The following is a 27,590-nucleotide window of genomic DNA, read 5'->3' on the forward strand; positions in this document are numbered from 1 at the left end:
AGAGGCAAGAGAAGCACAGCGTTAAGCCTAGGAATTTGGCCTGCCTTGCTGTACTCTGGTTGCTGGTAAGGAAAGCCCACAGATGTGACACTCAGTTACGTTAAGTTAAATTTCATGCTTTACACCAAAAAACCATGCAAGAACACCCGCCCGGGACAGGTTAGTACGTGACCCCTCCCGCCCGCCGTGACCGGAGCTGGGGACGTCTCGGGTCGGTGTGCGCAGGGCAGGAGCCCCCGCCGTGCCCCCCGATCGGGTTTGGCGTTGGGCACCCCGTGTCCCGAGGAAGCTGAGAGCGAGAGAAGGGTTACAGGAGGGTGGAGAGGCTGCAGTGCACGGCACATGCATCGGGGCGGTTATCTCGGCGGCTGCCTTACGGAACAGCGTCTCTCGTGCCGCGGCAGCGCTCGGGTGTCCGCCACGGGGCTGGCTGAGGGCTTGGTGCCCCCCCGGGGGGCTCGGGAGGGATGGGCTGGGCTCCCACCGACACAGGAACCTCTCCGAAATTAGGCGTGGTGGAGGTGGGGGGCATGACACGTTCAGAGGGTGAGTCCAAAAAAAAAAATGCCGTGATGTTTGCCCGCAGTTTGGGGCTGCAGAAACCCCTAAATAATAATCGGTTTCCTTCCCTTCACGCTGGTGGGGTTTGGTGGGGTTATGCCTTCCTACAGGGCTTTAATCCCTCTGCTCCTGGGGTAACTTAAGGCAAATCCCTGGGACATTTAGACCGGAGCAGCAAAACCCTCTGAGCCCTTCTGAAAAACCCTGCCCAACTTCTAGGTCAGAGGCTGGGTCACTTCTTAGTGCAGCAACGATTTGCTCAGCCCTTCTGCAGACTTCCCCTCTCGCCCCACCTCGCATCGAGGCGCCACGGCCACCTTCAGCCCGGGCAGCCTGATGGATGCAGCACCTGGTTTTGATCCCCGTCCCCTGGTTTCCAAGCCCCAGGCGAAGCAGGGTCAGCTGCCTTTGCTCCAGGGATGCGGGAGTTACTCCACTGTCGTGGAAACTCGGGCTGGTGCCAGGGCTCGTGGCCAGCGCGAGCTGCTGCCATACGGCAGATTAAATCCAGCCCCGAAACAGGGGCGGCAGCTGCAGACTATGAAGTGGCAAATCCAGCAGACATCGGGATCATGATAGACGGGGAAGCTGCTCGTGTTTCTCCTCCTCCTGCAAGAGGTGTCCCTGCAGGAGCTCATCCCTGCACCTCGGACAAACCTGGCCTCTTGCTGGTCTCATTTAACAGCCTTACGGATGCTGAATCTGCCATTCAAAAGAGGATGGCACTGTCTCTCTAGCACTGACTTATTTTCTAGCTCGATGCCATTTTCTTCTCCTTCTGGTCCCCAGGGATGTTTTTCCAGCATTGCCAAGTAAAAATGGCACTCCTCCCAGCAAGCACTGTAGCTTGAGGGGCTCCAAAATAATACATTAATAAGTAACTCCTCCAAGGAGATCACCAGTAAGGAAGGCAAGGCACGCTCTTGCCTGGGCTGGCTCCTCTGCCTTTGCAATTTCTCCAGGGGAAATTCCTCCCTTCAGAAACAAGGACGTAAGGCTTGCTGCCGCGGGAGCACAGCATGCAGCCACACAAGGCCACGTGGATCCAGAGCCACTTGGGCCAAATAGACGTGAGCAGATCAAAACGCCACCCCTGCCGAGCCAGAAGCTGCCTTCATGCCTCCTCCGGAGCACGGATGCTCTCACAGGAGGGGCTGGCAAACAGCCTGCTGTTTGGGGGTGGGGAGGAAAGACTTCCCTAGAGATTCTCCCATCTCTTTGGCCAAAATTTCCAAACCATTTCCAGGCCTTGCTGTGGAAAGGCACCTTGCAACAGAAGAAACCACCGAAGCTCTCCAAGACAACAGCCAGGCTGTCCCAGAGCGAATCACGCCCTGGCTCCAGAAGGAACTGCGGGGCTACAAGACACGTGGAGAGCCTTACGCTCACCCCCTGCCCGAGGGGAACGCCTGGCACTCATAAGGGGGGATCAGGGCTGTTGCACAGGCAGTCACATATAGGATGGATCAGAGATGGGCTTTGCTGAGGTCCAGTCTACCACGGCTGCGTTTTGTTTTCTCCTGGAGAAACCAGTAGGCAGGGTTATCTTCTGCCTACTGCATACCAGATCAGAGCTTTTGGTAAGCAGGAGATCCTTTCCAGGTGACAACTAGCAACTTCTCCGAGAGGGTCAGATCTCTTGGAGCACCTCCATCTCTGCGTTAACCAGGGTGCACCTCCAGCAGCCCGGCCTGAAGCCCAACAGGGTCCCCTTTGGGCGCAGAGAAGACAGCTTTCCCTCTGCCCCCAGCTCTCCTACCTGCAACACGTAGCCCTCCCGGGCACTCTGCTCCCGGCCCAGCGCCACTTTCAGCTGGTCCTGCAGGTGCCGGTTCTGCTCCAGGAGCTCCAGGGCCTCCTTCTGCTTCTGCTCCAGCTGCAGGGACACAAACAGAGAGAGCGTCCAGCGAGTGGGCAGGGGGTCAGCCATCAGGAGAAAGCAGCTCGGAGGGGATGCCAAGCGGCACGAACGGGGCGTCCGATGGCTCCGCTGCCTCACTCTGCTCTGCAATCTGGATTTCATTTTACCAGGCCAAGTTCCACCCCCAAAGAACTATGTTGTACTTTAGTTTAATTCGTACAGCTCGCGGAAGAAAAGGAAAAAGGGCACCAGCCCGTGCCAGGCATGACCCAGGCAAATCCCACCCGGCTTCAGGTTGGCTACTCCACGCCTGCACGCCTTTCATTGCTGCTAATACACCTCCATCCTGACTAACAACAGCCTTTGTTATCCCAGGCGTGGACCTCTTCCAAGTGAGCTGAGTCTCCTTTTTTTTCCTAAACTCCTGAGATCGTTTGATACGGGCTCCACAAGAAGCGAGCCTCTGTGACGTGTGCTGCAATTCAAGCCCGCTTATAATTTTGTAGACATAATTGCAGACACATCTCTACAGGTGCAGAGGCAGGCAGAATTGTGAGCTTCAATTCAGAGTCTGGTTAACACGCATCTACTGTGCCCATCTCGTCAGAGGAAGGCAGGCTGACAAACGTAACCCTGGGAACACAAAAGCTGCCAGACCAACAACGGATGCGGACCTGTGCCCCAAGCATCCCCACTCACTGCTACCACGAAGCAGGAATAAACGCAGCTTTTTAAGCCTTGCTCAGGCTTCCAACAGCTACCGCTTTACCTCCTTCTCCAGCAGCGTGGTCAAGTGCTGCTTCGCCAGCCCCTCATCCCGGTCCTCGGCATGGGCGAGGTGCAGGGGCGCGATGGGGATCTGCTTCTCCTCCCGCAGCGGGGTGGTCTCCACCTGGTGCCACCGCTGCTCGATCTCCACGTGGACGTTCTGCGGTTTGATGTCCGCCGGGACGGGCAGGATCCGGTCCACCTCCATCCTCAGCGCTTCCTCTGGCCCTGTCCCGTCCACGGTGTCGATCATCTCAAAGCGTTTGCGCCGCTCCTCGCGCCGCCGGGCCCGCTCCCGCTCCAGCTCTCCCGGGTCGGCGTCGGCGGTGCCGGCGTCCCTGGGGAAGGCGGCGGTGCCGCTCTTGGAGGAGTCTGCGGCGTTCGCACGCTCCTGGGCAAGGGCTTGCTGGATGGGGCGAAACTCAGCCCAGTCGAAGGTCTTGGACCGTCCTTCTCGCCGGCGCTCCCGGGCACGGCTCCGCTTCTGCTCCGGGTCCAGCTCTGCTTGCTCCGCGTCTGGCTTCTCGCTGGGCTTTGGGCTGGTCTCAAAGGAAGAGCTGGTTTTGCTTTTCTCTTCCGGCAGGGAGCTGCAAGGACAGAGAGAGGATGAAAGAAAAGCGTCAGCGTGCGCTCGAGGTGGCCTGGTGCTCCCACGCATGCCTTGAAGAGCCAGGTGGAAAGGGGCTGCTGAAGCCCAAGCCAATGCCACGTGGGTGCCCCCCTGCCCCTCCATCTCCCACCGCCTCTTGGGCGCGGGAGCCACCGCTGCCCTTCCCCGGGTCACGCTGGTGTGCAAAGCCTTGGTGCAAGCGGCCCCGGGAGAGCTCGATCCAGACCACACTCCTCCTCGGCAGCTGCCCCAGGGCCGGCAGCAACCCCAAACCACCCTCACGGGCAGTAAAGAGGCTTCGAGAACTCCTCCGGTGCCCGCCTGCCCATGCACGCACGCCGGTCGACGCGGCCACATCACGTGTTTGCAGGGAGGGTGCCACCGGTCCCGCCAAAAGCCAGCCCGGCTTCAGCACCGTGGGGCGGAGAAGCGCAGAGCGTCTGGTAACAGGGGTATGGTTTATCCTCGAGCTTTGGCAAAGGCAGGGCATTATCGGGGCGAAAACTTCTCCGTGCCACTATCTGCGCTGAAGGCACGGGTCTCCCCAGGGAAGGCAGCCTGGCGGGTGGCACGGGGCTGCGTGGCACGGACGCCGTTGTTGGTGCAGCAAGGGGAGCAAGAGTTATTGGACACGCCGCGGAAATCCCGGCAAAGGCCGGTTTCTCAAGCAAGGGATGATTTTTAGTGCTGAGTTAGGGGGTGGTGGGTTGAGAGGGGAGACATACTCGTCAAGCAGGGAGAGTTAACAGGGGAAGGCAATACCGTTTCCAACCTACGGGTAATCCATAATGCAATATCAGCTCATTAAACGTAGACATGCCAGCCTTGGAACATGCAGATCGAAATCAAAACAAAAAGGAAATAGCCGTGTTGAAGTTTGCAGAGGAATCCTGTCCCACAGGAACGGCAGCCGCTTGCTGACCCCTCTGCCACCAGAAGCCCCCCGAGATGCCTCCTGAGGCACAGCCCTGCTGCTCAGGCTGCCCCTCGGCTCTCCACATCCAGCACAACCACAGCATCCCCCGGGCTCCAGCACGGCTTGGAAAAGCTTTCTAGAAGGGCATGGTGAGAAAGAGCCAGAAAGCAGCTGTCTGGGCCCTTCGCTGCAGGCAAATCAGCGCTACCACTGCTCCTGCCCACGAGAGCACATGCGCCCGGACTGCTGGCAGCTGGAGCAGCAGCAGCAGGAGCAGCAGCAGGAGCAGCAGCAGCAGGAGCAGCAGCAGCAGCAGGGCTTCCCCAGCGCTGGAACAAGCCCCGCTCCCCCAGACAAAGACTGGGGCAGAAGGGATGACTCTGCATGGGGCCAGGTATCTTCCGATGCACTTTCATCCACCACCAAACCACGGGCTCAGTAGAGCTGGGTTTCAAGAAATTCTGGCAGTTACCGGCTAAAAACAGTTCTTGGAGATGATGCCTTCTTCAGCTCTGTCACTCGTGGCTAATAAAATCAAGCCAAAAGGCACCACAACGAAACCTCCTCGCTCCTCAACCATTAGAAGACAGTGCCTGGCTCCAGAGCAGACGTAGAGCCAGGCACCGTCTGGAGTCAGTGATCGCAGCTGCACTTTAAGTAAACCAGCGAGGAGATGGCGTCCTAAAACGGAGAAGAGCGCTAGGAAGAAAGGGAGCCCTGGGGCCCCTCGGGCACCAGTGCGGGGCAGAAATAACGCTCTGAACACCACGGAGAAGAATCTCAGCATTTCTAGCGGTGCCATCTCTCGTGAGCCCAGTCCTCCTCTGCAGCTCCCAAAGGGCACGCGGATGTGTGCCAGGGCACGGCTGGATGGCCGCGGGGAGCCGCGCAGTGAGACCCACAGGGCTGCCCCCAGGTTTTGCAGTTCACCTCCCACGAGTGCCCCGCGGCTCTTCGTTCCGCTCACACATTTCCCACCTCCTCCACTGCAGATAAATTAATTCCCATGGCGTGGCGAGGAGGGGACTTTGCCTCGCGACGGTTATTTATGGGTCAGGCAACAGAAAGATGGTTTTTGTAGGGGCGGACGGGGGGTGCACGGGGGCTGCAGGGAACGGGGGCTGGGGGCTCAGTGAAGAGCCAGCGCTGGAGCAGCCACCGTCCTCCTCGTGCGTGCTTTACATCCGCACGGTTATCGTTTGCACCGTGTAATTAGCGCCTCTGCAGATTGCAGGGTACGGCGGAGGGCAGGGAGCAGGGCAGCACCTGCCCCCCGGGGTGCTGACACACGCTGCAATATAAACAGTAATTAGGACTGGAGTAACGAGAAAGCGTGCGCTGGGCTCGGTGGAGACGTGGCAGAGGGGTGAGGAGAGGCGGAGGAGGGCTGCGGGGAGCCAGCAGCACCGTCCCCAGGCTGCTGGCAGGGTGAGGGGGCTCACGACGTGCCCCAAAACGCCCCGATGGGCTGGGTTACCATAGCAAAGGGCTTGCCAAAAGCCCCCGGTGAACGCAGACCTCCAGCTCACAACTTCTCAGCGAGGTGACCGGACCCCACGTGCACCCCACCCGAAATCAGCCCGGTGAGAAAGGAGCAGGGTGCGCCTCTGATTCCCTCGTCCCCGGGATTCAGCTTCGGCGGCGTAACAAGTTACTGCACAACCGGCCCCTGGAGCACCTCACTGGGGTAAGCCAAGTCAAACCACGCCGCGTGGGCTCAGGGGCGAAGCAGTGACAGTGAGCACAGGACTACTGCCATGCAGTAACCTGCTAGGCTATCAACATTTATGGCTCTTTTAAGGCTGGGAGGTCCCCTCAAATTTCCCGGGTCTTCATCTTCACATCTAGTCACATCGGAAGATACCAGTGTGGGGAAACCAAGTGGCAAGACCAGGTTGCTTCTTCCCTTCTTTCTGGCTTTTGTTTAAAAGAAAAGAAAAAAAAAAATAAAGGGGGGGAAAAAAGAAAAGAAAGAAAAATAAATGAAAACTGCGGGACTTCCCATCCGAGGTGCAGAAAAGGAGGAGCATGCAGTGAATCACAAGGTATACAAACCACAAAACGTTAATACAGGAGAGAACACAGTTTTCCAACCTGGGCTTCAGCACGGATAGTTTCAAAGAGAAGTTTTTCCTGGGATTGCATGGAAATCAAACACACAGAGGAGTGAGGAGAGAGGCGGCAACCCCGCGAGGCCCAGCGGGGCTGGGGCAGGGCTGGGAACCGGCGGCCGGGTGCCAAGCGGGACGGGACGGGAGACGCCGGAGCATCCCCAGCCAAGAGCGCCGGGTGAGAGGAGCCATTCCACCAGGGGCAAACCTGGCCAAAACCTGCTCGCCGCAGCTACGGGAAGGACGGGAGACGGAGTTAATGGTGCGGCCGTGTCCAGGAAGCCTGTAAGAGGTAGCCCGTGGGAGCGTGGCTGGCGCGGTTAAGCTGTGAGGAGGTCAAACGCCCTTTTCCCCGCAGCCGCAAGCGCTCACGGACGGTTCGCTGCGAACCCAGGGGCCCCTTCCTCTGGCACTGGCGGCAGGAGGAGACGCGAATATTGCTAACGCGCAAGGGGAAGGAGCCGCGGCCGCTATCTGGAAGATCAAAAGAGGGAGGCGATTCGCTGGCTGGAGTTTAAAATACATCGGAGCCAAACAGCTTCTCGTCGAGCCCCGGGCTCGCGCTGCCGTGACCCGCGGCGGGGACGGGCAGCTCGTGCTGAACAGTAGCCAGAGGAAAGGGGGAACCCAGCGCAACTGCTTCCAAGTGCTTTCACAATACCTGGTGGGAATCCAGAGGAGCCTTGATATAGGAACAGTATTTCATATTCCTACGCACAAATTAAAGCCACATTTTCAACCCTCTTTGAAATGTGCACAAGTTGAAAGAGTAACTCAGCATTATCAGCGTCCCCACAAAGCGTATCCAAACCAAGCCCGGAGAGAGGGACGAGAGAAAGAGCCGGAGCTTCGACGGACAGACAGGCTCAGCAAGAGGAAAGGACGAGGACAAGGAAAGAGGAGTTACCACCGCAGGGCCCGGGAACCCCCCCCTTACCTCGTTACATCGGGGGCAGTGGTGGGGCGAACGTGCTTCATGATGGTCTGAATCCAATTGCGGCGGATGCCAGACGTCATGGCAGAGAGGGTGAACTCCCCGTCCTTCGTCTGGGGAGAGCAGAGCACGGCTCAGAGCTGCTGAACATGCACCAGCACCTTCCCGTGCTCCCCGCAGCCACCCAGCACCCAGTCCTGGGGCTCCACTCAGCCACCGGACTCTTCCTCCTCCCCGCGTTGGCCTTACGTGGATCTGGAAGCCGTAGTTTCGCTGGACTGGGTACTCGGTGACATCGTAGCACGTGGATAAATCGATTTCTCCATCCAGGTCAGCTGCCTGCAGAGGGAGGGGAGAGGTAAAACACGAAGCCGTCACGCTTTGCAAACCGAAACTGCTGTGGATACGTGCAGGAGGTGCGGGGTTTGGGGAGATGCCCAACACCCGCAGCACTGCGGGAGGCACACAGCAGCTCTGCAGGGAGCACAAAGCCCCTGGAGCAACGGGTTTCACGCCCGGGGGGGTGCCACCTACCTCCTCCGCCACCGAATCCCGGTAGTATCTCAGGCTCTGGTCGGTGAGCACAAACCAGTGCTTCTTCCACTAGGAAAGAGCCAGCACAGGGCAGTTAGCAGCAGCCTCTCCCCTCTCGGCTCCCCTGAGAAGCCCTCCAGAGGAGCGGGCAGCAGCACCAGGGCTGCTGAGCTGGTTCATGCCACCGGGATTCCCGGCTGCCGCGCCGGCCGAGTGCCAGACCCCAACAGCACCAACCCCACGCCTGATGGTGAAACACCACGAGAGCCCCAGGAACTGCTGGAGCCCTCCATTAGCTCTACCGGCAGAAGGGTGCTTTTAGTGCTGGTACTGAAAGCCTTGGAGGGATTAAAAAAAAAAAAAGCAATAAAATGTTCGTGTTTTATCCGCAGTACCTAGAAATTGAATTGCAGCCTGCTCCTGGCAGGTGCTCTGTACGAACGCACCTTCTGCACACTCCCTGCACAGCACAAGGGAGCTCAGCTAGCAAAGCACTCGCTCCAGCGAGCGTTCAGCCCTGGCTGCCTACAGATGTGCCCTCAACCCCTGGGCCCAACTCACCAGCAGGTACCCGCAGCTCAGCCCAGCCCCGGCTCAGCTGCGCCTGCCCCGGCTCCGTAGGAACCCAGGGTGTGACATCCAGATGTGGGGCTTGGAAACTCCCAGGACAGAGAGCCAGCTATTCCTGGCACACTGTTTCTCCCTCCAGATTTGTCTGCCGACGTGTCTGGCTTCTCCCACCTGCCGTGCTCTGTCCCCACTGTCCCTACTACTGCCACCTGACCCCTGGGACCAACCACAGCCGCATGCGGAGAGCTTGCCCGGCCATGAGGCTCTGCTGGAGGTGGGAGCTGCCAGAAACAGGGGGTAACTGCAATGGGGAGAGCTTCCCCGGACTCACCTGCCCGTCCTCGTACTGCTTTGTCAGCCAGCCCTTCTTGAAGTTCAGCAGGTCGGGCTGCAAGGAAGGAGAGAGGTGGTCAGAGCCGCGGGCTGGGCCGCCGGCGGCCGCATCCAGCCGGGGAGCAGGCAGCGGCGGCAGCTTGATAAAACACAGCCTGCACCCAGAGAGACCAGCCCCGGCAAAATTGGATCACTGCGCTGTGTGGAGGCTACACGTCTGCTCCGAGGAGGCGCAGGGATCTGCTGCGTGGTTTATTCGGGCTGGGCCCTTCCTACCAGTTGTGATTTCGTACTGTTGCACCAGAGGAAGGAGAAGCAAGGGATTAGCAAGACTGCAAGCGTTTTTGTCCCTCTCTTACCTACTAGGAGGGGAAAACAACACGTTATTCCACGCATGGATTCAATACCAGGCTGAGTGCCCATATGCAGGGCTGGGAAATAGGGGGAATCCCAGCACTGCACCACCCAAACGACACCTGCTAGCGGGATGCTGGAGCGATGAGAAAAGCAAGGCAGCAGTGTGGGCTGACTCCTGCCAGCCCTTGCTTCCTCCCCAGCCCTGCCAGCGCACCGGGAAGGATGTGGGGGAAATGCTTTGGCTCCCTCGAGGCTGAGCTCCTCCGGCTGCTCCACGTGCTGCGGGCAGCGGGGGAGGAAAGGAGAGCAGTCGGTGAAATGCAGCTGCAGCGTCCGACACGGGCTGCAGCAACGGGAGCAAGGGAAAGCAGGGACTGGGAGCCAGTTCAGCCGAATCTGTGCTACGGGGCAGCTCATCCTGCATTTCTGTGCTCCCACGGTGGTGGGAATCCAGCACAAAATCACAAGGAAGAGTAAATGCAGGGGAGAAAAGCGGTGGAGTGAGCAGAGAGCCACCAGCCTGAGCAGTGCGACGTGGCTGCATGCAACAAGCCCACCAAGCCCCACCAGTGCCTGCTGAAAGAGGCAAAGAAACCAGAGAGAAAACTGCATTTGCAGTGACTGCATCCATCTCTGAAGCAGGCTAGGAGTGCTGGGTATCCTAATTTCAGCCCTGCTTTACCCTCAGAGAGCGGTACGCCATCTGCCTGCTTCTCCTGGGCCAAAGTGCAGGTGGGATCGTGCTCCCGGGGTCTGGGTGAGGCACAAGCCCTTCCTGGTACAACAGGGGAGCTTCACAGGAAGCTCTACACAAAAAGGCCTCAAGAACCTTCAGAGGAGAGGCTTCAAGCAAAACATTTCAGATCAAAAATCACTGGCTCCCAACCACGCGCTTTGCAGTGAAGGAAAACAGGAGAACAAGTGCTACAGCTGCTCACGGGCTTGTTATTTATCAACTGGGAAGAAGCACGGGGCAAGAACCGTCTGGAAAACAGACAAATTCCCCTTTAGCACCACTCGTACTACCTCACTACACCTCTCAGTTTCCTTAAAATTGAAGCCAAGGTGTAAAAACAGCCAGGGAAGAGCCGCAAAGATGCTGCTAAGCTGGCAGCGCCGCAGCCCCGGGGCGGGCAGGTTTCTCTGGGCACAATCCTCTCTCTGCCTTCCCCCCGGGGGTGCTCAGCCCAACGCAGAGCTGCTGCGGCACCGAAAGCTCGGGGCCAGCTGCCGCCGAGGGGTGCAGACATCAGAGCACAGAAAGAGATGGGGCACTGATCGGAGAGCCGCCCACGGGCGCGGACCGCAGCCCCCAGCGCCTAACAAAGGATGAACTCTCCCTCGGTTTTTATCCTGCTGGATAACTGATCTGGGCTGATACTGCGAACCTGAGGGGCAGGGGAGGGTCTTGCGATCGTGGCCGCAAGCCAGCAGGCCTGCAGGTTTTGTTCCCATGTTGCTAATTTTACAGCAGGAGCGGCACGATAAGGGCGTACTGAATGCTTCCCACCGACTGCACGATTTTCTTGCCTTCCTTAGATGACAGGCATTGTCACTTGATACTCACTTCTCGCTCCTTTTTATTACAAAGAATTTAAAAATCATTCTTTTGGCTGCACAAGTCTCCATGAAAAGCTCGCACAGAAATGCTAAGCCACTGCATTTTTTCTGAGAAGTCCTTGAATAGAAGCTGTCCGTCTATGAAAAATGCAGCTCATATTTACAATGGCTGTGTAATCTCTTGGAGAGATTAGCAAGTGTATTTATTTTGTTCCTACAGCAGGGTGGAGAGCGAGAAGAGGGTATTTCATGCTTGTTTTGCACTGTTTGCCTCCAGGTCTGGTGAGCATTTGAAACATGCAAATGGAAGAAAACTGCGGCCGGCAGCTTCAGCCCTTCCTCGGAGACCTCGCTCCGCTGACACCGACTTGCATAAACATCACGGATAAGCGTCTCTGGAAACTGGGCCACGCATCAGCCCTCCTTAAGAAGCCAAACGTGACCTTGGCTTCCTATCCATTACCTGAAAACGTTTTGATTTCTGCAATAATAGAAGGGAAGAGGCAAAAAGCACAGCTCTTCTCTGGCTGAGCCCCTGGGACTCCCAGGAGCAGCCACACCTGCTTCAGGTCACTGAAACTCAGCTATCTGCTCCAGCAACGACCACGCCGCACGTCCTGCACGCCGGCTAGAGAGAAAGGAGCAGAGGACGAGGAGCAGGTTTTCATTTCATCCACCTACACGGCGCAGGAACACAGCCCCGGTGGCTCACCGTCATGGAGGACTCCGTGGACCTTCTGTCCAGAGACTTCGCCCGGCGGTGCGGGGACAGCGGGGACGCAGACACGTCCAGGATGGAGCCCACAGCCGCCCCTTCGCACGTGAAGTCCTGTGCGAAGAAAATGGGAGCCCAGATCAGCGCAGAACTAGGGCAGTGGCATAAAAATCCACATATTTAAGGGGCATCTCCAGCTCCGAGCCAGTGTCATTTCCCTGGCAATACATTTTTTCAGGCCTCTCAGGCATTAAGCTGTCCCCAATACATCTAAGCACAACTGGGACTCTCTAGATTGCCTGTTTCTTTTGTCATTTCACGCCATACGGCGGCGTCCTGCCGTGCCAGATCTGATGTTTCCCTCTTTCTATTTCGGAGGAAAGAGAAAAGACAACCTGATTTTCTGCTCTGATCTGCAGCCGGGCCAGGGGAGCAGAGCAGCGAGGAGCAAACCCGCAAGGACTGCAGCAGTTCGTGCATGACCCCGCCAGGCTCCAGCTGGGGCAAAAACCCTACAGCCAGACCCCACACCCTGGGCTGCGGGTCCGCAACTCACCCGTTTCCGTGGGAAAACCCTCTTCTCGCTCCTGCCCTGCCGCGTCTCGCTGGAAAGGGCGGCTCCCGCCGACACGTTCGTCTCCATGTGCTCTGCGTTCTCGATATCCAGCGCCTCGAATTTTTCAATGACCTGGGATCGCCTGGAAAACAGAGAGAAAAGGGAAACCAGAGCCGGTTTGAACACAAGAGCAGCGACTGCGTGGAGCTGCACAATATCGCGACGGCAGGGCCGCCTGGGGCAGCCAGGTCGCTGCAGAATTGCTTGTTCATGCACACCTGGCTTTTAGTCCCAGTTTCTCTCCTAGTTCAGGGGGTGCACAAACGCAGGGCGAGCACCCCGACCTGACACGCATCGGTTTACCTGCGGCCAGGGTGGGGAGAAGCCTCGTGCCACTCAGCTCCACAAGCGGTACCTTCTTAAATACCCAGAAAACCTTTGCGAAACCAGCAATAACCTTTTACTTTTAGATTTTACAGACATTTAAGAAGCGGGGCTTATCGAACAGCTTTGACTTAAGCTCTGCCTTTACTCCCTACCGCTGCAGCTCCAACAGCCCCCACGCCACGGAGCAGAAAGTCAGACCCAGCTGGGGTGCAGAGGCACGGGGCGGCTACGTGTCACCCTGCGCCTCCTCTGCAACAGAAATCCTGCAAAACCTCAGCCCCACGCGGTTAAATTCAGCAGGATTGCACCCAATTAGGAGCATAGGCAGGTGAATCCAGCCTCCTGTCACGCTGTGGCACCCCGGTCACCCAGGACGAAGGAGAACTACGATGGATCGTGGATGGATCCAGAGCCCAGAGGGATGCTCTCAAGGATGAGCAAACAACAGGCCTCTGCAGGTGGAATTAAATGCGCTGTTTCAGCATGAAAAGCTGTTCGCTGACCCACAGGAGAGGAAAAACAGGAATTTTCAAAGGACCTGCTGGTCTCAAATTTGCATGCCCAAGGGTTCGGGCAAGTATCAACCTCTGGTGTTGAATCACAACCCGGGAAGGTGAAGCAATAACCCACCACCAACACTCGCACCAGCTGAGCTCCAAGCTGGGAGGTTGAAATCCCAATTTTGAACCTCCCCAGAAATCTCAGATCTCCAGAAATCTCCAGATGGGTTCCTGACCCAAAATCTGGACCCACGCGTGCCTCATCTAAAATCAGGGCTGCCTGCTCTGCGCGAACCTCTAACGTGCATGAAAACCACAAGGGGAACCACGTGAGGGGGAACAGGTTATCCAAAAACATTTCGTTTTAACACTTTCCACAAAAAAAAAAAAGAACAGCAGGTTAGAACTAAAAAAAAAAATACACGAGATGTTCAGTTTTAAACTAACATTTACACCAAATTCCATAAATGAGACAAACAGTCCGAGCACATCCCAGCCCCGGGGGGCTGGGGGCCCCCACACTGCTGCTCAGAGCTAGGCTGCCAGGACCGGGCGCTGAAGCCCACAACCAAGAGGAAGGGACAGAGTCGGTGGGGACGTCTTTGCTTTTTTTAATTTAAATTTTTGATGTTTTTACATCCCCACAGTCTGCAGACCGGGAGCGGACAGATCCCAGTGCTCGTGCAGAGCTCCCGATCCCCCTGGGATGTTCTGCTCAGGTGAGATGGCCGTTCACATCAACCACAGAGCTTAAATCCACGTCCTCCGTTCACCGACACGTGGGGAACGGTTTGGGAGTCACGATTTTTGACCCCAGCCATCCCCTTTTCACTCTGGCCCAGCCTTCTCTGAGTCTCAGTTTAGGAGGGAGTAAAAGGTCCATGAATTCACATTGTCTGTGCCCTATCGGGTTGAAGGCCTGAAGAAAAACAAATCAAGGAAAAAAAAATATAAAAGAAAAATAAAAAAAAAACGAAAACAAAATCAAAAGCAGGTTGATTTCTCATGAAAGGGGCTGCACCACCAGGTTGTTCTACGGCTTGAGATTGAGATGAGATGGTAGCGAAGCAGGCGAAGTAAAGGCGGACACGTCACACAGCAACACAGCAGGAGAAGGTGGAGAGCAACAAGACCTGGAAGAAAACAAGGCTGGAAAATGAATGAACAGAAGAGGAAATTTTATTATCTGCATCGACATACAAAACAAAATCAAAATCATTCCAGTAATTCGTCATCGAAAAGGGAGGAGAAAAAAAATAAATCACGGCAACCAAATCACAGCCCCAAGGGTTAATATCATTCGGATGGCAGGAAAGAATCGTTTCTCCCATTAGCTCAACAGTTTCAGAGGTTACTGCGAGAGGTCCTGGGGGGGCCGGGAGGGGCTGGGCTCGCCTTTCATCCCGTGCTGGCTGCGGAGAGCTGGTCCCTGCGAGCGCAGCTCTGCGTTGGCAAAACGGCGCCGGTACGAAGCGTTGGAAAAGCTGCGGTGCCATTTAGTGCCTTCTACACTACAAAGCTCGTCCCAAGGAGTTCCATGCAGGCTGTTAATCTTTTCCAGGCCGCTAAACCCGAGCCGCAGGTCTCGGCTGTTAGGTGGAGGGGCGTGCGCGCTGGGGAGGAGAGCTCCGAGCACCGACACGAGCTGTCGGTGCAGAGATTGGCTTTGATTGGAAGAAAGGGCTTAATTTTATCGGATTCATTCATTGTTTAGCAGCAAGAGGGACAGGGAGCGTCAGGAAAAGGACAAGGAATTTCCCCAAGAGGTACACAAAAAGGAAGAGGAGAGGTTTAAAAGAAAGAGAGACTGCTCCTGGGAGAGCAGGCAGTCCTCTCCGTGCCGTGGCAGCAGCGTTCAGAGCGAGGCCTCACATCTCAAGAAGCTCCAGAGAAGGAATTTGAGAAAGAAAAGTGGCTCTGCAGCTTACTGAGGGTAGAAATATTCCTCAGCCCTGCGAGGACAAAGGCCACAGCAGACTCTTGCCAGCACGAGCAGAACGTGGGGTCAAAGGCAAAGCTGCAGCCCGGGAAGCGTGCAAGAAAAGCCAAGGAAAGAGCCTGGCGAAGGACGGGGCTCTGGGTCTCTGCACCCCGAGAACACCCCATCTGATGGTGATGTCCCTCCCAACGCTGCTGGCACCCTCCTGAGATGCCCCAGGATTTATCCCTGCAATGGCACAGCTCTGCTGGGACACGGGGACCTGCATCCGAGGCTGTGGGATTTGGCTTGCAGCTGCTGCAGCCCCCTTTTGTCTGCAAAAGGGGCTTCGAGATTCATCTTTGGGGTTTCCAAAGAGCTGCCTGGAAACGGCCTCATCCTGCCTGGGGGGGGTCCTGGCTGGGATGGGAGAGCGGGGACACGGCTCGGCCCTTCTGGGCTGCGGGGCCGTGGGGCCGGCAGCCCCGGGCGGTGCGTGCCAGCAGAGGGAACTCGCACTCTGCCGCTTCGCCGCGCGCCAAAATGACGGAGAGAGATTATCTGCTGCTCGGGGCTGGCTTCTGAGTCATGTTTCACAAGCGGCTGCGAGCTCAGACGTCTGCACGGGGCGTGGAGTAAACGCCGGGTATAAATGGTCGGCACGGAAAATTTCCAGCACAGTCATGGGCGTAAGTCACGTAGTGTCTTTTACTGTAGGGAACCAGGGCAAGAAGCCTGAAAAGCAGCTTTAGCTGGAGCTACGGCCGCAGGTGTGCCACTCGGGATGGGGTGCCAGGCATCTGACTGAATTCTTTTCCAGCCGGAGCTGGAATCACGCGCTGTTTTACCGTGGGTTAACAGAAAACGGGAGGAAGAGCCAAAAAGACCAGCATGATCAGAGCGAGCCAGTTGGGCTGCCCCGAGACGAGAGGCAAATCTGAACGATGCCCGGCTGGCGCCTGTGGGGTTCGCGTGTGGGGAAAGTGAGGTCAGGCAAACGCTCCCGGACGGGTTAGTGGGTTACTGAGGAGGAGGATTGGAAATGGTGTTAAAGCCGGGGGGAGAAGCTGACCCCGAAAGCATAGAAGGGAGTTATTGTACTTGCTCAACCTCAAAAAGCACGGCCTGAATTTGGAGGGGAGAAAAAAAAAAGGATAGGAATATGTGGACCGAGGAAACTCAAATTTAAAAAGCAGCCAAGCCAAGCTGAGCTGGGCAAATGGGAGCTCTCTGGTGCAACAACAAACTGCCTCTCCGTGCCCTGCCGACTCCACCTGGAACACAGGTGCTGAACCCACCCAAGCCCTCCGGTGCTGCCATCACCTCAAAAATGCTGCACCCTGCGCTGGACTGGGCTCAGCCCCGTGGGCACAGGACCCCGGTGCCTGCTCCTCTCCCTGCACTGGCGCGGCTCTGCTACATAGGAGAAATTCTGCCCGTTCTGATACAGCAATCAAATCCTGCTCGCAGCCCCAGCAGCCCAGCTGGGCTGGGATAAACAGCCCTTCCCTGGGAAAAGGCACCTGCCAGTAGGAAATGAGTGGGGCTGGCATTAAAAACGAGCACTGTGGCAGCTGTGTCCTCTCCCGGTCCCTGCAATCTGCATGCACATCTCTGCTCCTCTCTGCCCTCAGCTGGCACATCCCAGCTCCCCGGGGTGCCCCGTGCAAGCAACCTAGCAGGGATCCAATGCCACCCGTGCCTGGGCCAACGTAGTGCAGCTTTGCCAAGCAGCAGCTACCAGCTTTTCTCCAGCCCTATCCCCAGCTGGGGTGGCCAGGGGACCCCCATGGCATCCTTCTCCTCCATCCCCAGGGGACTGGACTCCCGAGGCAGGGAGAAAGCCAAACCCGTGCCCGTCTCCTCCATCCCCAGCTGCGTGCGCTGCCGGGATGGGTTCAGTAGGGGCAGGAATCCTGCTGCCGACCCTGGCATGGGCGCAGAGCCACGCTCCCAAAGCCGCCCCCAGCTCCCGGGTGCCAGGCTGGAAAACAATCCTTTAGGGCTGTGACGAAACGAGCTAGCAGCGCTGCCGAAACCACGCTGAGAGAGAACGTGCCCAGAGGAAAATCAGGGCAAGAAAATCAGACTGGCAGATGGCCCTCTCGCCCGGGGCCCGTCTCCCGGTTTGCTCTGCTGCCCTCCCTACACAAAAACGTCTCTCCCAGGGCGAGCCAAGCCCGTCCCTCGCCTCGCCCGGGGAGAGCCGAGCACGCCTGCGCCGTGCCCGCGCGCCCGCGGACGCCCTCCCCGCCCTCGTCCGCACTAAGCTGTTTTGCAGCCCGCTGCGCCCTGCTCCCCTCTCCCAGATTACTGCCGTGACATTTTGAAACCTCTCTCAGCTCATTAGGCAGTTGCGTAACGCACCCGGGCTCTAACGCCGTTTGGAGAGCTAACCTAATTAACGGTGCCGGCTGCCCGCCTGTGCCGCGCCGGGGAGGGGACGGAGAGGGTGCCCTGAAACCCACGAGTGCTGCAAGGCAAAGGGGCTTCAGGTCGTGTCCGGGGCTGAGCCGGGGAGGGCGAGACCCAAACTTGTGGACGCTGCAAGCATGCAAGGAGGAGGCGAGCCCCCCGTCCCTTACCTTCGCTCATTGCCAAAGAGCCGGGCCACTTCTTCTCTCCCAGGGCTACGCGCCCGGGTTCTCCGCTCTAGCCGCTTCCTCTCCACCTGGAAGGCCTCCCGATTACTGATCCTAATGGCCTTGGGAACGTCGGCCAGGGTGGTGTACTGCCGGCTGGCTTTAAAAGAAAGGGGACGCCCCGATTTTTCAGCTCCCCTTTCTACATCTCTGCTGCTGGAGTCCTTGTGCATGGGGCAACTGCTCTTCGAGTCCAAGGAGTTCAGAGAGAAGCTGTGAATCATTCGGTCGCCTGATCGGGTACCTGGGGAAGGAAAGGGCTGGGCATGCTCCTGAGAGGGCGATTTGGGATAACTGTACCTGTTGTTCGGGGTGCTGGGGCTGGGAGGGCTTGGTGGGGGCGGCAGCTGCTGCTCTTCCAGCTTCGAGTCTTGCTTGGTCTTCTCCAAGGAGAAGTAACCGCTCTCGACACGCGTCTTCCGCCCGCAGTCTATCCGGTCCCCGTTCATGGAGCTCTCATCTAAGGGACAGAAAAGGCAGTTTGCTTTCAAGCCTGAGCTTTTAACAAAAACTGCCCCGATTCCAGGCAGGAACAGCGCAGGAAACGAGAGCAGGGACAGTCTGGGCCCCAGCACCACGCTGAGCCCCTCAGCACCCTGGGCTGTCCCACCCTGCCCACCCTTCTGGCCCACACGGAAGGGGAGATGCTCTGCAGGGAGCTGGGGATCCCAGGGACACCCCAAGGGTTTGTGGGGTCCCGGTGCTATGCAGGGTGGCACGGACGGTGTCACCAGGAGGGGACAGCATGCACATTCACACTCTGCCCCATTAAAAACCACAGGAGAGGTGTGAATTCTCACACCCGTGCGTGCTTTTTGCTTCAAAGAAACCAAGCAGGCTGTATATAAGCAGAGAAACTTCTTTTCTGGGGAAGTTTTGTGTGAGTGCCTACAGCCATTTCCACCTCTGTCCCTCCAAGCAGCAGCCCCAGCTCCCAGGCAAATACTCACACCGGGGCGCAGGAGGGAGGAAGGCAGCCCCTTCGCTCCTGCTCCCATGGTGCAGATAGAGGAAACTTCTCCTCAGCCCGGGGCAGGAAAAATCCCCAGCCCCTATTGTTTCAGGGAGAACAATGCCGTGGCCCTGGGCGCCTTCCCCGGCCTAATCAGGGAGCCCAAATATAAACAGCGGCCCTGGTGCAGGGGCCGGATGAGGAAGCGGCGCTCGGGGCTTGGCAGCCCCAGCGGCCGGGCCGAGCCAGCGTAGCCCCCACACTCCATGGATTCCCCCGGGGCGGTGGCAGAGGTGCTATAAAAGGCATTTTCCCCCTCATTTTCCTCCCAGGCAGCACCTAACAGCCAGGCGCCAGCATTTAGATGTTTCGTCTCGGTGAGCTTTGTGTAGAGCACACTCACACGGACGGGACACGATCCCGGCCTCACAGTCCCGGAATCCCCAAAGGGCTGAGGCTGGCAGGGGTCTCCAGGTCTCTCTGCTCCAATCCTGCCCCAGTTCGGAGCAGGGTGCCCAGCACCACATCCAGGCTGCTTTTGGACATCCCCAAGGATCTCCACAACCTCTGGGCAGCTTGTGCCAGAGCTTTGGCACCTTCCCTGCACCAAAGGGCTTCCAAAAACCGGTGCTTTGCCAAAACCACAGACATCAGCTTCTGCAGCGTCAGCTCCCTGTCCTACCCCCGCCCGGTGCTGTGACACAGGTGTGCGAGGACACCGAGGTCACCCAGCCCAGCACTCACCTTCTTTGCTGTCCAACACGGGATCCTTCAGGGAGCTGGCAGCCCCCGCCTGCCCTTGCACCGGGCTCTGCGCTGGGCTGATGCCGCTGCCCCCGTCCGCTTGGTCTTTGCCCCTCATTTCTTCCTGCCAAAGCGTGGACTTGGTGGCAGGGACCTTCTCCGCGCTGGGGATGCTGCTGCTGGTCACGGCCATCTTAGCAGGACCGGGCTCCTAAAGAGAACGGGGACACAGCGGGGTTAGAGGGGGGTTCGCCCCGGATCCGCACCCGCGGTCCCCACGCGGCGCTGCCCACGATACACGAGGTGACACGACGGGGACGGGACCGATCAGCCCCCTGCCACCACCACCCTCCCGAGGGGGAAGCCCAGCCCCACAGCAGCACGGCGGGGGGCCAGGCCAGGACTTCCTCTGCCAAAGCGACAACCGAAGCTCTCGCGCTGAGAGAGGAAACGTCCTTCGCTGTCCCTCCCCGGGGACGGCTCCCGAAAGCGGCCGCACCTTCCCACGTGTGCGGCTGGAAAAGGCTCCAAAGCACAGGCGAGCCGACAAACGAAGGAAACCTTCGGCCGTGCGCTGGAGCAGCGGAGGGGCTCGCCGGCTTTGTTCTCGGATAGGAACTGGATAGGAACTGCCCCTCCCGGGGCGGCACGCGGGATGCTGCGGCCACCAACACGTAACTCCTGGGAGAAGTCATCTCGCTCCGTGTCGGGGATGCTCTGAGCTCACGCAGCCCACCCCGAGCGAGCAAAGCCCTGTCCCATCCTGCTCGGGGACCCGTGCAGCTTCACTTAAGCTCCAAAACAGCATCTCTCTCCAAAAACCCTCAATGCTTTCGGTCTCTGCCCTTTTCCTCCACATTTGTACCCTGGGTAATTGAAGGACATAAGGCACAGCAGCCCCGATTTCCCCCCGCGTGCCCCCGGTCCTTCTGCGGGCAGCCGCTGCCTTCACCAGCACGCAGCAGCGCCGGGCTTCTCTCCCGGGTCCCATTTGCCAGGACTGAACTTGCTCAGTGTTATAAGTAATGTCAAAAACAAAAAAAAAAAAAACAACACAGAAATCAAGCTAAAGGATATTGGACGGGGAAGAAAATGAATTCCCCGCCACCAGCAGCTGCATTGTTAATTTGTCACAACCGGTTTGTTGAGGGCCATTGATAAAAAGCACAGAAACCAGCCAGCGCTGTATTCCTCCCGGGCGCTTTGGCTACGTAAGGACGCTTCTTTTCAAAAGGGAAATACGGCACTGCATCGAGCTTTACGTGATTTTAAAACAATAGCCATCATTTTAAAAGCATGGCGGGCCAGGAGGGGCCCGGACGATGATGCCTGAACGGCAGTGCCCGCAGCAGCCCGTGCTGGCGGCTCCCTGCGACCACGGCCACGGCAGCCCAGGTTCGATCCATGCCCCAGGAGAGGCAGCAGCTTTCACAACTCGTTTAGGGTTTGGCTTTGTTCGTTAGCAGATGTTTTGCTGTTGTCGTTAGCTTCTGCGTTACCAGATTATTTTCCTTAAAGCCATCGATAAATCAATGACAATTACCCCCCCCCCCCCCCCCCCCCGACAGTCGCCGGGTTGCAGAAAGTTTCCCGGCTGTTTGTTCCCTTTCAGCACACCAGGGGGGGAAACCCAGGAGAGTGGGAGCACCGGGCTGGGAGCCAGGGGGACACGAGTGCTTGCAGGGGCTGCAAGCAGCATAAAATCATCACCTCCCCGCCGGTCAGCAGAGCCCCCGGTGGGTTTTAGCGATGCGCCTCCAGGCGGAGATGCTGTGGGCACCTCGCAGGGACCAGCTCCTGCCTCTGAGCACAGGCGCCCGCCCCACGAGCCACAAATGACCTCTATTTTAAAAAAATCCCCTCGGAAATTTCATCCTAAAGGAATGAGACGTCGGAGGTAAACGAGCCAGGGGGCAAGCGGACGATCTCCAAGGTCCCCTCCAGCCTCCGCCACTCTCTGGTTCATTGATCCAAAGCCTAAAGCCAAGTGCCAGCTGCGGATATATACTTCTATATATTCCTTCCATCCACCCCCGTGTCATTATCTGTAGATTATGTATTTAATTAAGCACAGAAACGAGGGCCAAAAAGCGGTCTGTAAACAAGCAGAGCAATTAACCCTTTGCCACTCGGAACGATCGGCTCAGAAAAGGAGCAAGCACCAAAGGCATCGAAACCGACCTCCAGCTGCATTAACTCTTTGGCATGCGAGCCTCGTGCACCCCAGTGCAAGCCAGGCCTGAAAGAGGGCACCTCAAATCCCAGATTTCAGCCCCAGATAACGCCTCCGTTCCCCAGGAACGGAGAGCGCTCAGACACGGCAGCGTCCCTCCGTCTGCACCACGCTGCCGGGGCAAGCTGCAAGAGAGACTTAATTTCTCCTAAACCCTCAAGCTGCTCGCAAAGCAAAGGTGAAAACACCTCTGGGATTGCGTCTGGAGACCCCTGCCCAAGGAGCAGCTCTTGGAGCAATGTTCCAAGCTTCGCGTGCATGGCTCCCGCCCCTGCGTTTTTGCAGGGAGATGTGAAATGATGGGGGGAGCCCAAAATGGTCCTGATGCCCCAGGAGTGCCCAGCTGCAGCCAAGCCGTGCTGAAATAGGGAGGAGGAAAACTACACAGGAGTGAGGAAAAGCAGAAATATCCTTTTCCTTTTCTTTTTTTTTTTTTAAATCACAAAGGTGTCCATCACGCCCCGAGTGGCTCTCAGACACGATCTGCCGCCGGATTAGCGTGCGGCCGTCTTTACAAAGAGCTCAGCCTTTCTCCACCGGCACACGGAGCGGGAGCTGAACGGCAGCCAGCTCCAGGAGAGGCCATTTCACAGGGGGTGGTGCCGGTGTTCTCCCCAGCACCGTCTGGCTGCCCACACTGGCACCATTTGGGGGGACAAATCCAAAGGCGCTTCTGCGCTCTCCTTCTGGCTTTGCGGGTTGCCCGTGAGTGCCTGCAGCAGCGCAGCGCCCAGCCAGAGGAGAGTCCCATGCAGGGGTTGGATTTGCAAAGTGAATTTGAGTTTTTTTTTTTTTTTTTCCAATATTCCCAGTGCTGTTGCAGGGCTGGAATGCCCTGATGGAGAGGGTGGAAGGAGCGGCAAGAGGGATAGGGCTCGGGGCACAGCATCCTGCACCCTCCCGTAGGAGCACAAGCTCCCGCGGGATGCTGTGCCCCAAACCAAGGGGGGAAAAGTGCCACCAGGCTCCTCGCTCACCCTGTCCCCAAGCACCTGGGGAGCACGGCTGTGTGCGTGGGGAGCCAGCGTCCTCCCCGCAGCCGCTTCCCTTATTTGGTGCTCGGCAGCTCGGATCCTGTAAGGTTTCCAAGAAGTTGCCATGGCGATAAAATGTAACCCAGAATGATGTTTTGCTGGCTCCTCGCCCCTTTTCTCCTCCTCCTCCCACTTCCCCGTCCCCCTTCCCAAACCCTGCCCGGGTTCAGGGCTGCACCGAGCTCCACGGCAGGCTGCGTGCCCTGCCCTGCTGCGCCAGCTTGCTGGGGTGCCCCTAATGCAGCAACCCCCCCGGGATGGAGGCCAGGCGCTTGTAACGGGCCAGCTCGTGGCCACGGAGGTGGCATCTCCCCCTCAGCATCGCTGGGGCTCGAGAGGCCGTGCTGACCCCATCCCTTCGCAGGGGGCAGCTCGGATTTCCAGCGTGGTGTGCAAAAAAAGCATCATCTTGCCCCATTTGCTTCTTTCTTTTTTTGGTCCCTGTTGATTAGAGTCAGTGGAGTGGTGGAAACTTGATGCAGACACCCACAGCCTGCTTCGCACCATCCTGGGGACATCATTACAGGGAAGGGAACAGGAAAACTGTGGCTCGGGGGACCCCAAAAGTGACTTTCCCTTCCCGGGACCCTCAGCCCAGCTTGCCCGGAGGAGCCCTCCCAGCCGATCCCCGTGGCGGCAGGACGCGCACCCGGAGGTCTGTTCTCAGCCCCGGCGAGGGACGAGCTCGGCCTCGGGGTCACGTTCCCAATCTGTGGGATTCTCCCCCAGTCCGGCCACGTGGGAGCCCGGCAGGAACGAGTGAGTCACGGCCGGCCCCGGTTTTTACCATTTATAGTCAAACTGAAGGCGAAGCCATCGCCGGGTCCCTGGAGAGCGCAGCTCCGGCCCCCGGAGCTCCCAGCCCGGCCCTGGCCTTTACTATTTTCCTTTCGTTCCCATTATCTCCGGGGTCATCTCCAAGGGGGTAACCGGAGCCCGCTGGAATTTTGTCCTGCTTCTGCCCAAGAGGCCCGCGAGCGGCCGGCCCCTCTCCCGGCTCCCCCAGGACCTCGTGGATTTGGGACAGCACGTGCAGGGCTGGGGCGAGGAGACCGTGGCCACCCCGATGGTTTTGGGGGTGTCGGTGCTCGGAGCCGTGGACCCAAGCTACAGCGTGTCCCCCCGGGGTTACCTGAGGAGTTGGGGGCTCTACCTTCCTCTTCTTCTTCTGGTTCTGCTTGTTCGTCCTGGGGTACACTATCAGCATCTCCAGCCACCTGCAGGCAGAAGCAAGCAGTGGGTGAGGTCCGTGCTGCAGGGACGGCAGCGCTCGGGGTGTAGGGAAGCTGCGGACCCCAAAGCTGCTCCCGCTGCAGGGGGGGCTCCGACCGGGTCACGCAGACACGGCCCCGACCGCCCCCGGGACAGGCTGCCCGCAAGCCAAGGGCTCGCTCCCTCCGGAGACAGAGCTGGGCAGCAGCAGTGCTCACCCCGAACCCCCGTGTCCAGGGGTTGGTAATCTGGCCATAAACGTTCCCCCGAGGTGGCCATAAACGTTCCCTCCTCTTGAGCTCAGCCTCTCCAAGCTGGTCAGGGGGTACCATGGTGCCCCCAAATCATCCCAGCCAGTGCCTGGGGGAAAAAACTCACGAGGCAGGCCAGGAGGGAAGGAGGGACGGGGAACAGCTCCAGGGTGCTTTGGCTCCACACCACTCACTGCGAGACGGAGGTCGTGGGCAAGGGTGGCACCGGGCGGGGATTCAAGGATCCTAAAAGCCAGCCGAGAGCTGCCGAGCTAGGGGAGGGACAGAGCCTCTGGCAGGACCCTCTCCCTTCAGAGACTCTAACGCCAGCACACAATGAGCTTTTGTCTAAGAAAGAGCAGCGTGAACTTGGCATTGAGAAGTCCATCTCGTGCACAAGCCTCTCGTTCGGGGCACCCTCCCATGCCTTCCCACGGGCTGCCCCTACATCCCCGTGAACTCGGCGAGGATCCGCAGACCGCTGGAAAAGGTTTGTGCTTCAGATTTCCGTGCTTTGCCCTCCTGTTCCTCCCACTTCACACGCTGCTGCTGTAAAGCGCTTTGAGATGACCACATCAAGTGGGTTTTGGTTAAGCAATAAATGCCAGAAGCATGCAACAAACGTAAAACAAATTCTCCCCGAGCCGGGGAAATCTTCCTGTCGTGCTGCAACTGCAAATGAAACCCGCCTGGCTCGGGCCCAGAGCGGGACTGCTCCGGGATGATTAATGCTTGCAGTCAGGAGCAAACGCGCTGCTTCGAAATCCAGCGCTGGGCCAGCGAACAATAAATCAGCCCCACCTTGCTCTGCAATGCCTCTCCCCTCGCGCCGCTGGCAGGGCCGGAGAACAAAGGCTGAGCTGCGAACGGGAGCGTGGGGAGAGGGAGAAGGGAGCCGGGGGCGCGCCAGGTTTTGGGGCACGAACCATCGCGCCCTCCTCGGCTGGAGGAGAGGAGCTGGCAGTCACCCGTGCCCACCGGTCTTGGTAGAGGAGGGCAGTTCTGACCCACGCAAACACACATCTGATCAAAATCCCCAGCTCTTGGCAGGAAAATGCCTATTTCAGCCGCTACGTCCTACCACGGGGGAGGCGCAACCCAGAGAGGCGCTTGGAAATGGAAATCTTTTCAGCGGGAAGCACCAGCTCTGGCCGTGCCGGGCTGGGAAGCACGGAGGAGGTGCCGTGCCTCGGGAAGGACGAGAAGGAGCGGGAAGAGGATGTTTCCAGGTCACCGTCCAACACCGAGGCAGTCCCTGCCGGCACATCCAAGGCACGGGGCTGTGCTCCCTGCCCTCCTCTTCCTCCCAGCTGAAGAGCCCCGCGGGCAGGGGCTGCACTCACCCGCTGATGATCTCCTTGTTCTCAGCCCGGATGAAGTGCTCCTTCTCCGGCGTCAGGATGCACAGGGAGAATTTCTGCCCCGTCCGGCTCTCCCCATCCACCACGTCCGTGCACTGGTTCATGTTGATGGTGCCCTGCGGGAGGGTCGTGGGCTGCAAGGGGAAGGAGAAAGGGGAACGTGTAAGGAGAGAGGGGCAAAACGGCACGGCGCGCGCCCTAAAACCTCTCCCGGTAGACACCAGCTCCCTGCGCACCCCGATGCTCTGCCCACGAGTGCTCAGCCCCATCCTGCACCATGCTGGTACATGGCAAAGCCCCGTGCTGCCCAGCAGGGGATGCGGAGCAGAAGGCGCAGGACTTCTGCCAGCAGGACACCAGCTCTGTGCCGAACGGCCAGGGCAGGGTCACTGCCCCGTGCAGCACGGGGCCGCCAACGCCAGGCACCGAGCGGCCGGGTTTGGGTTTGCAGCGACCGGTGATGCACGCCTGCTCCTCCCAGGGACTGCACAACACCAGGGAGCACTATTTCCACCTGGATTTCCTCTCCTTTGCCCAGGGGATGCTCCTCTCTCAGTCCCAGGGCTGCAAGCCCCATTGCCAGCACAACGCGATCGCTTTCAGGGGCTGCCCAAAGGGGACGGGAGGGCTGGCACGGGCACTACGATGCTCCCCGCCGCGTACCCGCACTGCTCCGGGCCTGACCTTCGCTGGAAGACGCCGAGCCAGGGGGACTGGGGAGGGGAGGGCAGCGGCGTGGCAGGGACCCCACGACAGGTTCTGCAAGCACGGTGTCACCTCCCGGTCCCCCTGCTCCACGGGGACGCCGAGGGACCCAGAGAGGTGTCAGCACTGACGAGAGCTGACGGGTCCATCTGGAGCAGCACCGGCTCATCCGATTACAGCGGCGATGCCACGTCCCCGTCATCCCCATCCCCAGCCTGCTGTGCGTCCTGCCAGCAGGGCACGGTGACACCAGGGTCCCCCCTGGCATCCCACCGCACCGGGGGCTGGCACAAACCCACGCTTGGGGCATAAAGGAACTGGGCACAGACCCCTCCGAGTTGCAAACGGCACCAAGGGAGCACCCAACACCACCTCCTCGCCCCAGCATGGCCTCCTCTCGCCCTCCAGATGGCCAGGCCGACAGGGAGACGGCTTTTTGGCAGACGCTGTTAGGATTCCTCCCATGGAAACAGGCTCCCCTGCCAGCAAACCACCTCCAAAACAGCCTGCGGCGTGCAAAGAGCGGGGAGAGCTGTGACGGCCCCAGCCTGTGACCCCAGGAAATTCAGTTCAGCCCCCTGAGCCCCCCGGTTCAGCCATGTGCGGGTGCGGGAAATGTCCCCCTCCCCCCAGGAGAAAGCTTTCCCTGCAGCTGTGCCCCCGAACGGATCAAGGGGGGAGCGTGAGCATCCCACGCAGGGAGCTGTCGGGGACGCTGTGGTGTCGGCGACCCCGTGCCGGCACACCGACGGCACCGACCTTACACCAGGGGCACCAAAACCTCCTCTTTTTGTTCATAAAAACCAGCACCAAGGTCCACAGACCCCACGGGGGGAAGGGGGAAGAAAAGCCGAGCGCAGCCCTCCCCGCTCGCTGCCGCGGGAAGTCAACTCCTAAGAGGATTTTTTGTCTTAGACAACAAAAATAAAACCCCGCTTTCCGGTAGCTATAAAAACCCTACGGAAAAACTTTCTCCGGCCCCAAGCGGAGTCTTGGAAACGTTTTTTTCTCCCTAGCCACTGGCTGTGCCAAGGCCTCCAGGACCATGAACTCTGGCCGGCCGTGTGGGTCTGACCCCTTCCCCACCCACGGCCTTTGTGCACCGCGAAACACGGCCAGGACGGGGGGAGAGGGGCTGAGGGTGGCTCCACGAGGGAGCCCCACGGGCACCGCAGGACGCTGACTTGCTCCCTGCTGCCTCGTGCACCCCTCAAATCCCCGCGAGGCCCCGCAGGTACCTGGCACGGATTTGGCACATCCAACCT

General features: G+C 58.7%; 1 protein-coding gene across 10 annotated transcripts in view; it reads right to left on the reverse strand.

Moving 5' to 3' along the window:
• Window positions 1–27,590, reverse strand: part of MPRIP (myosin phosphatase Rho interacting protein) — a 69,432-nt gene that overhangs the window by 16,234 nt on the left and 25,608 nt on the right. For 3 of the 10 annotated variants that reach the window (XM_035339939.1, XM_035339941.1, XM_035339940.1), the window contains exons 4-16: window positions 25,603–25,754; window positions 23,929–24,013; window positions 19,530–19,740; window positions 17,777–18,293; window positions 12,387–12,528; window positions 11,828–11,944; window positions 9,197–9,253; window positions 8,296–8,364; window positions 8,011–8,100; window positions 7,765–7,874; window positions 6,772–6,849; window positions 3,192–3,777; window positions 2,321–2,437 (exon numbers count right to left, since the gene is read on the reverse strand). In XM_035339939.1, the coding sequence (XP_035195830.1) occupies window positions 2,321–2,437; window positions 3,192–3,777; window positions 6,772–6,849; window positions 7,765–7,874; window positions 8,011–8,100; window positions 8,296–8,364; window positions 9,197–9,253; window positions 11,828–11,944; window positions 12,387–12,528; window positions 17,777–18,293; window positions 19,530–19,740; window positions 23,929–24,013; window positions 25,603–25,754 (2,331 nt within the window). The remainder of the gene's footprint in view (window positions 1–2,320; window positions 2,438–3,191; window positions 3,778–6,771; window positions 6,850–7,764; window positions 7,875–8,010; window positions 8,101–8,295; window positions 8,365–9,196; window positions 9,254–11,827; window positions 11,945–12,386; window positions 12,529–17,776; window positions 18,294–19,529; window positions 19,741–23,928; window positions 24,014–25,602; window positions 25,755–27,590) is intronic. The other 7 variants (XM_035339947.1, XM_035339948.1, XM_035339945.1 and 4 more) reach the window with 6 other exon arrangements.

The sequence above is a fragment of the Oxyura jamaicensis genome, chromosome 14 (genome assembly GCF_011077185.1).
Source record: "Oxyura jamaicensis isolate SHBP4307 breed ruddy duck chromosome 14, BPBGC_Ojam_1.0, whole genome shotgun sequence".
Classification (NCBI taxonomy): Eukaryota; Metazoa; Chordata; class Aves; order Anseriformes; family Anatidae; genus Oxyura; species Oxyura jamaicensis.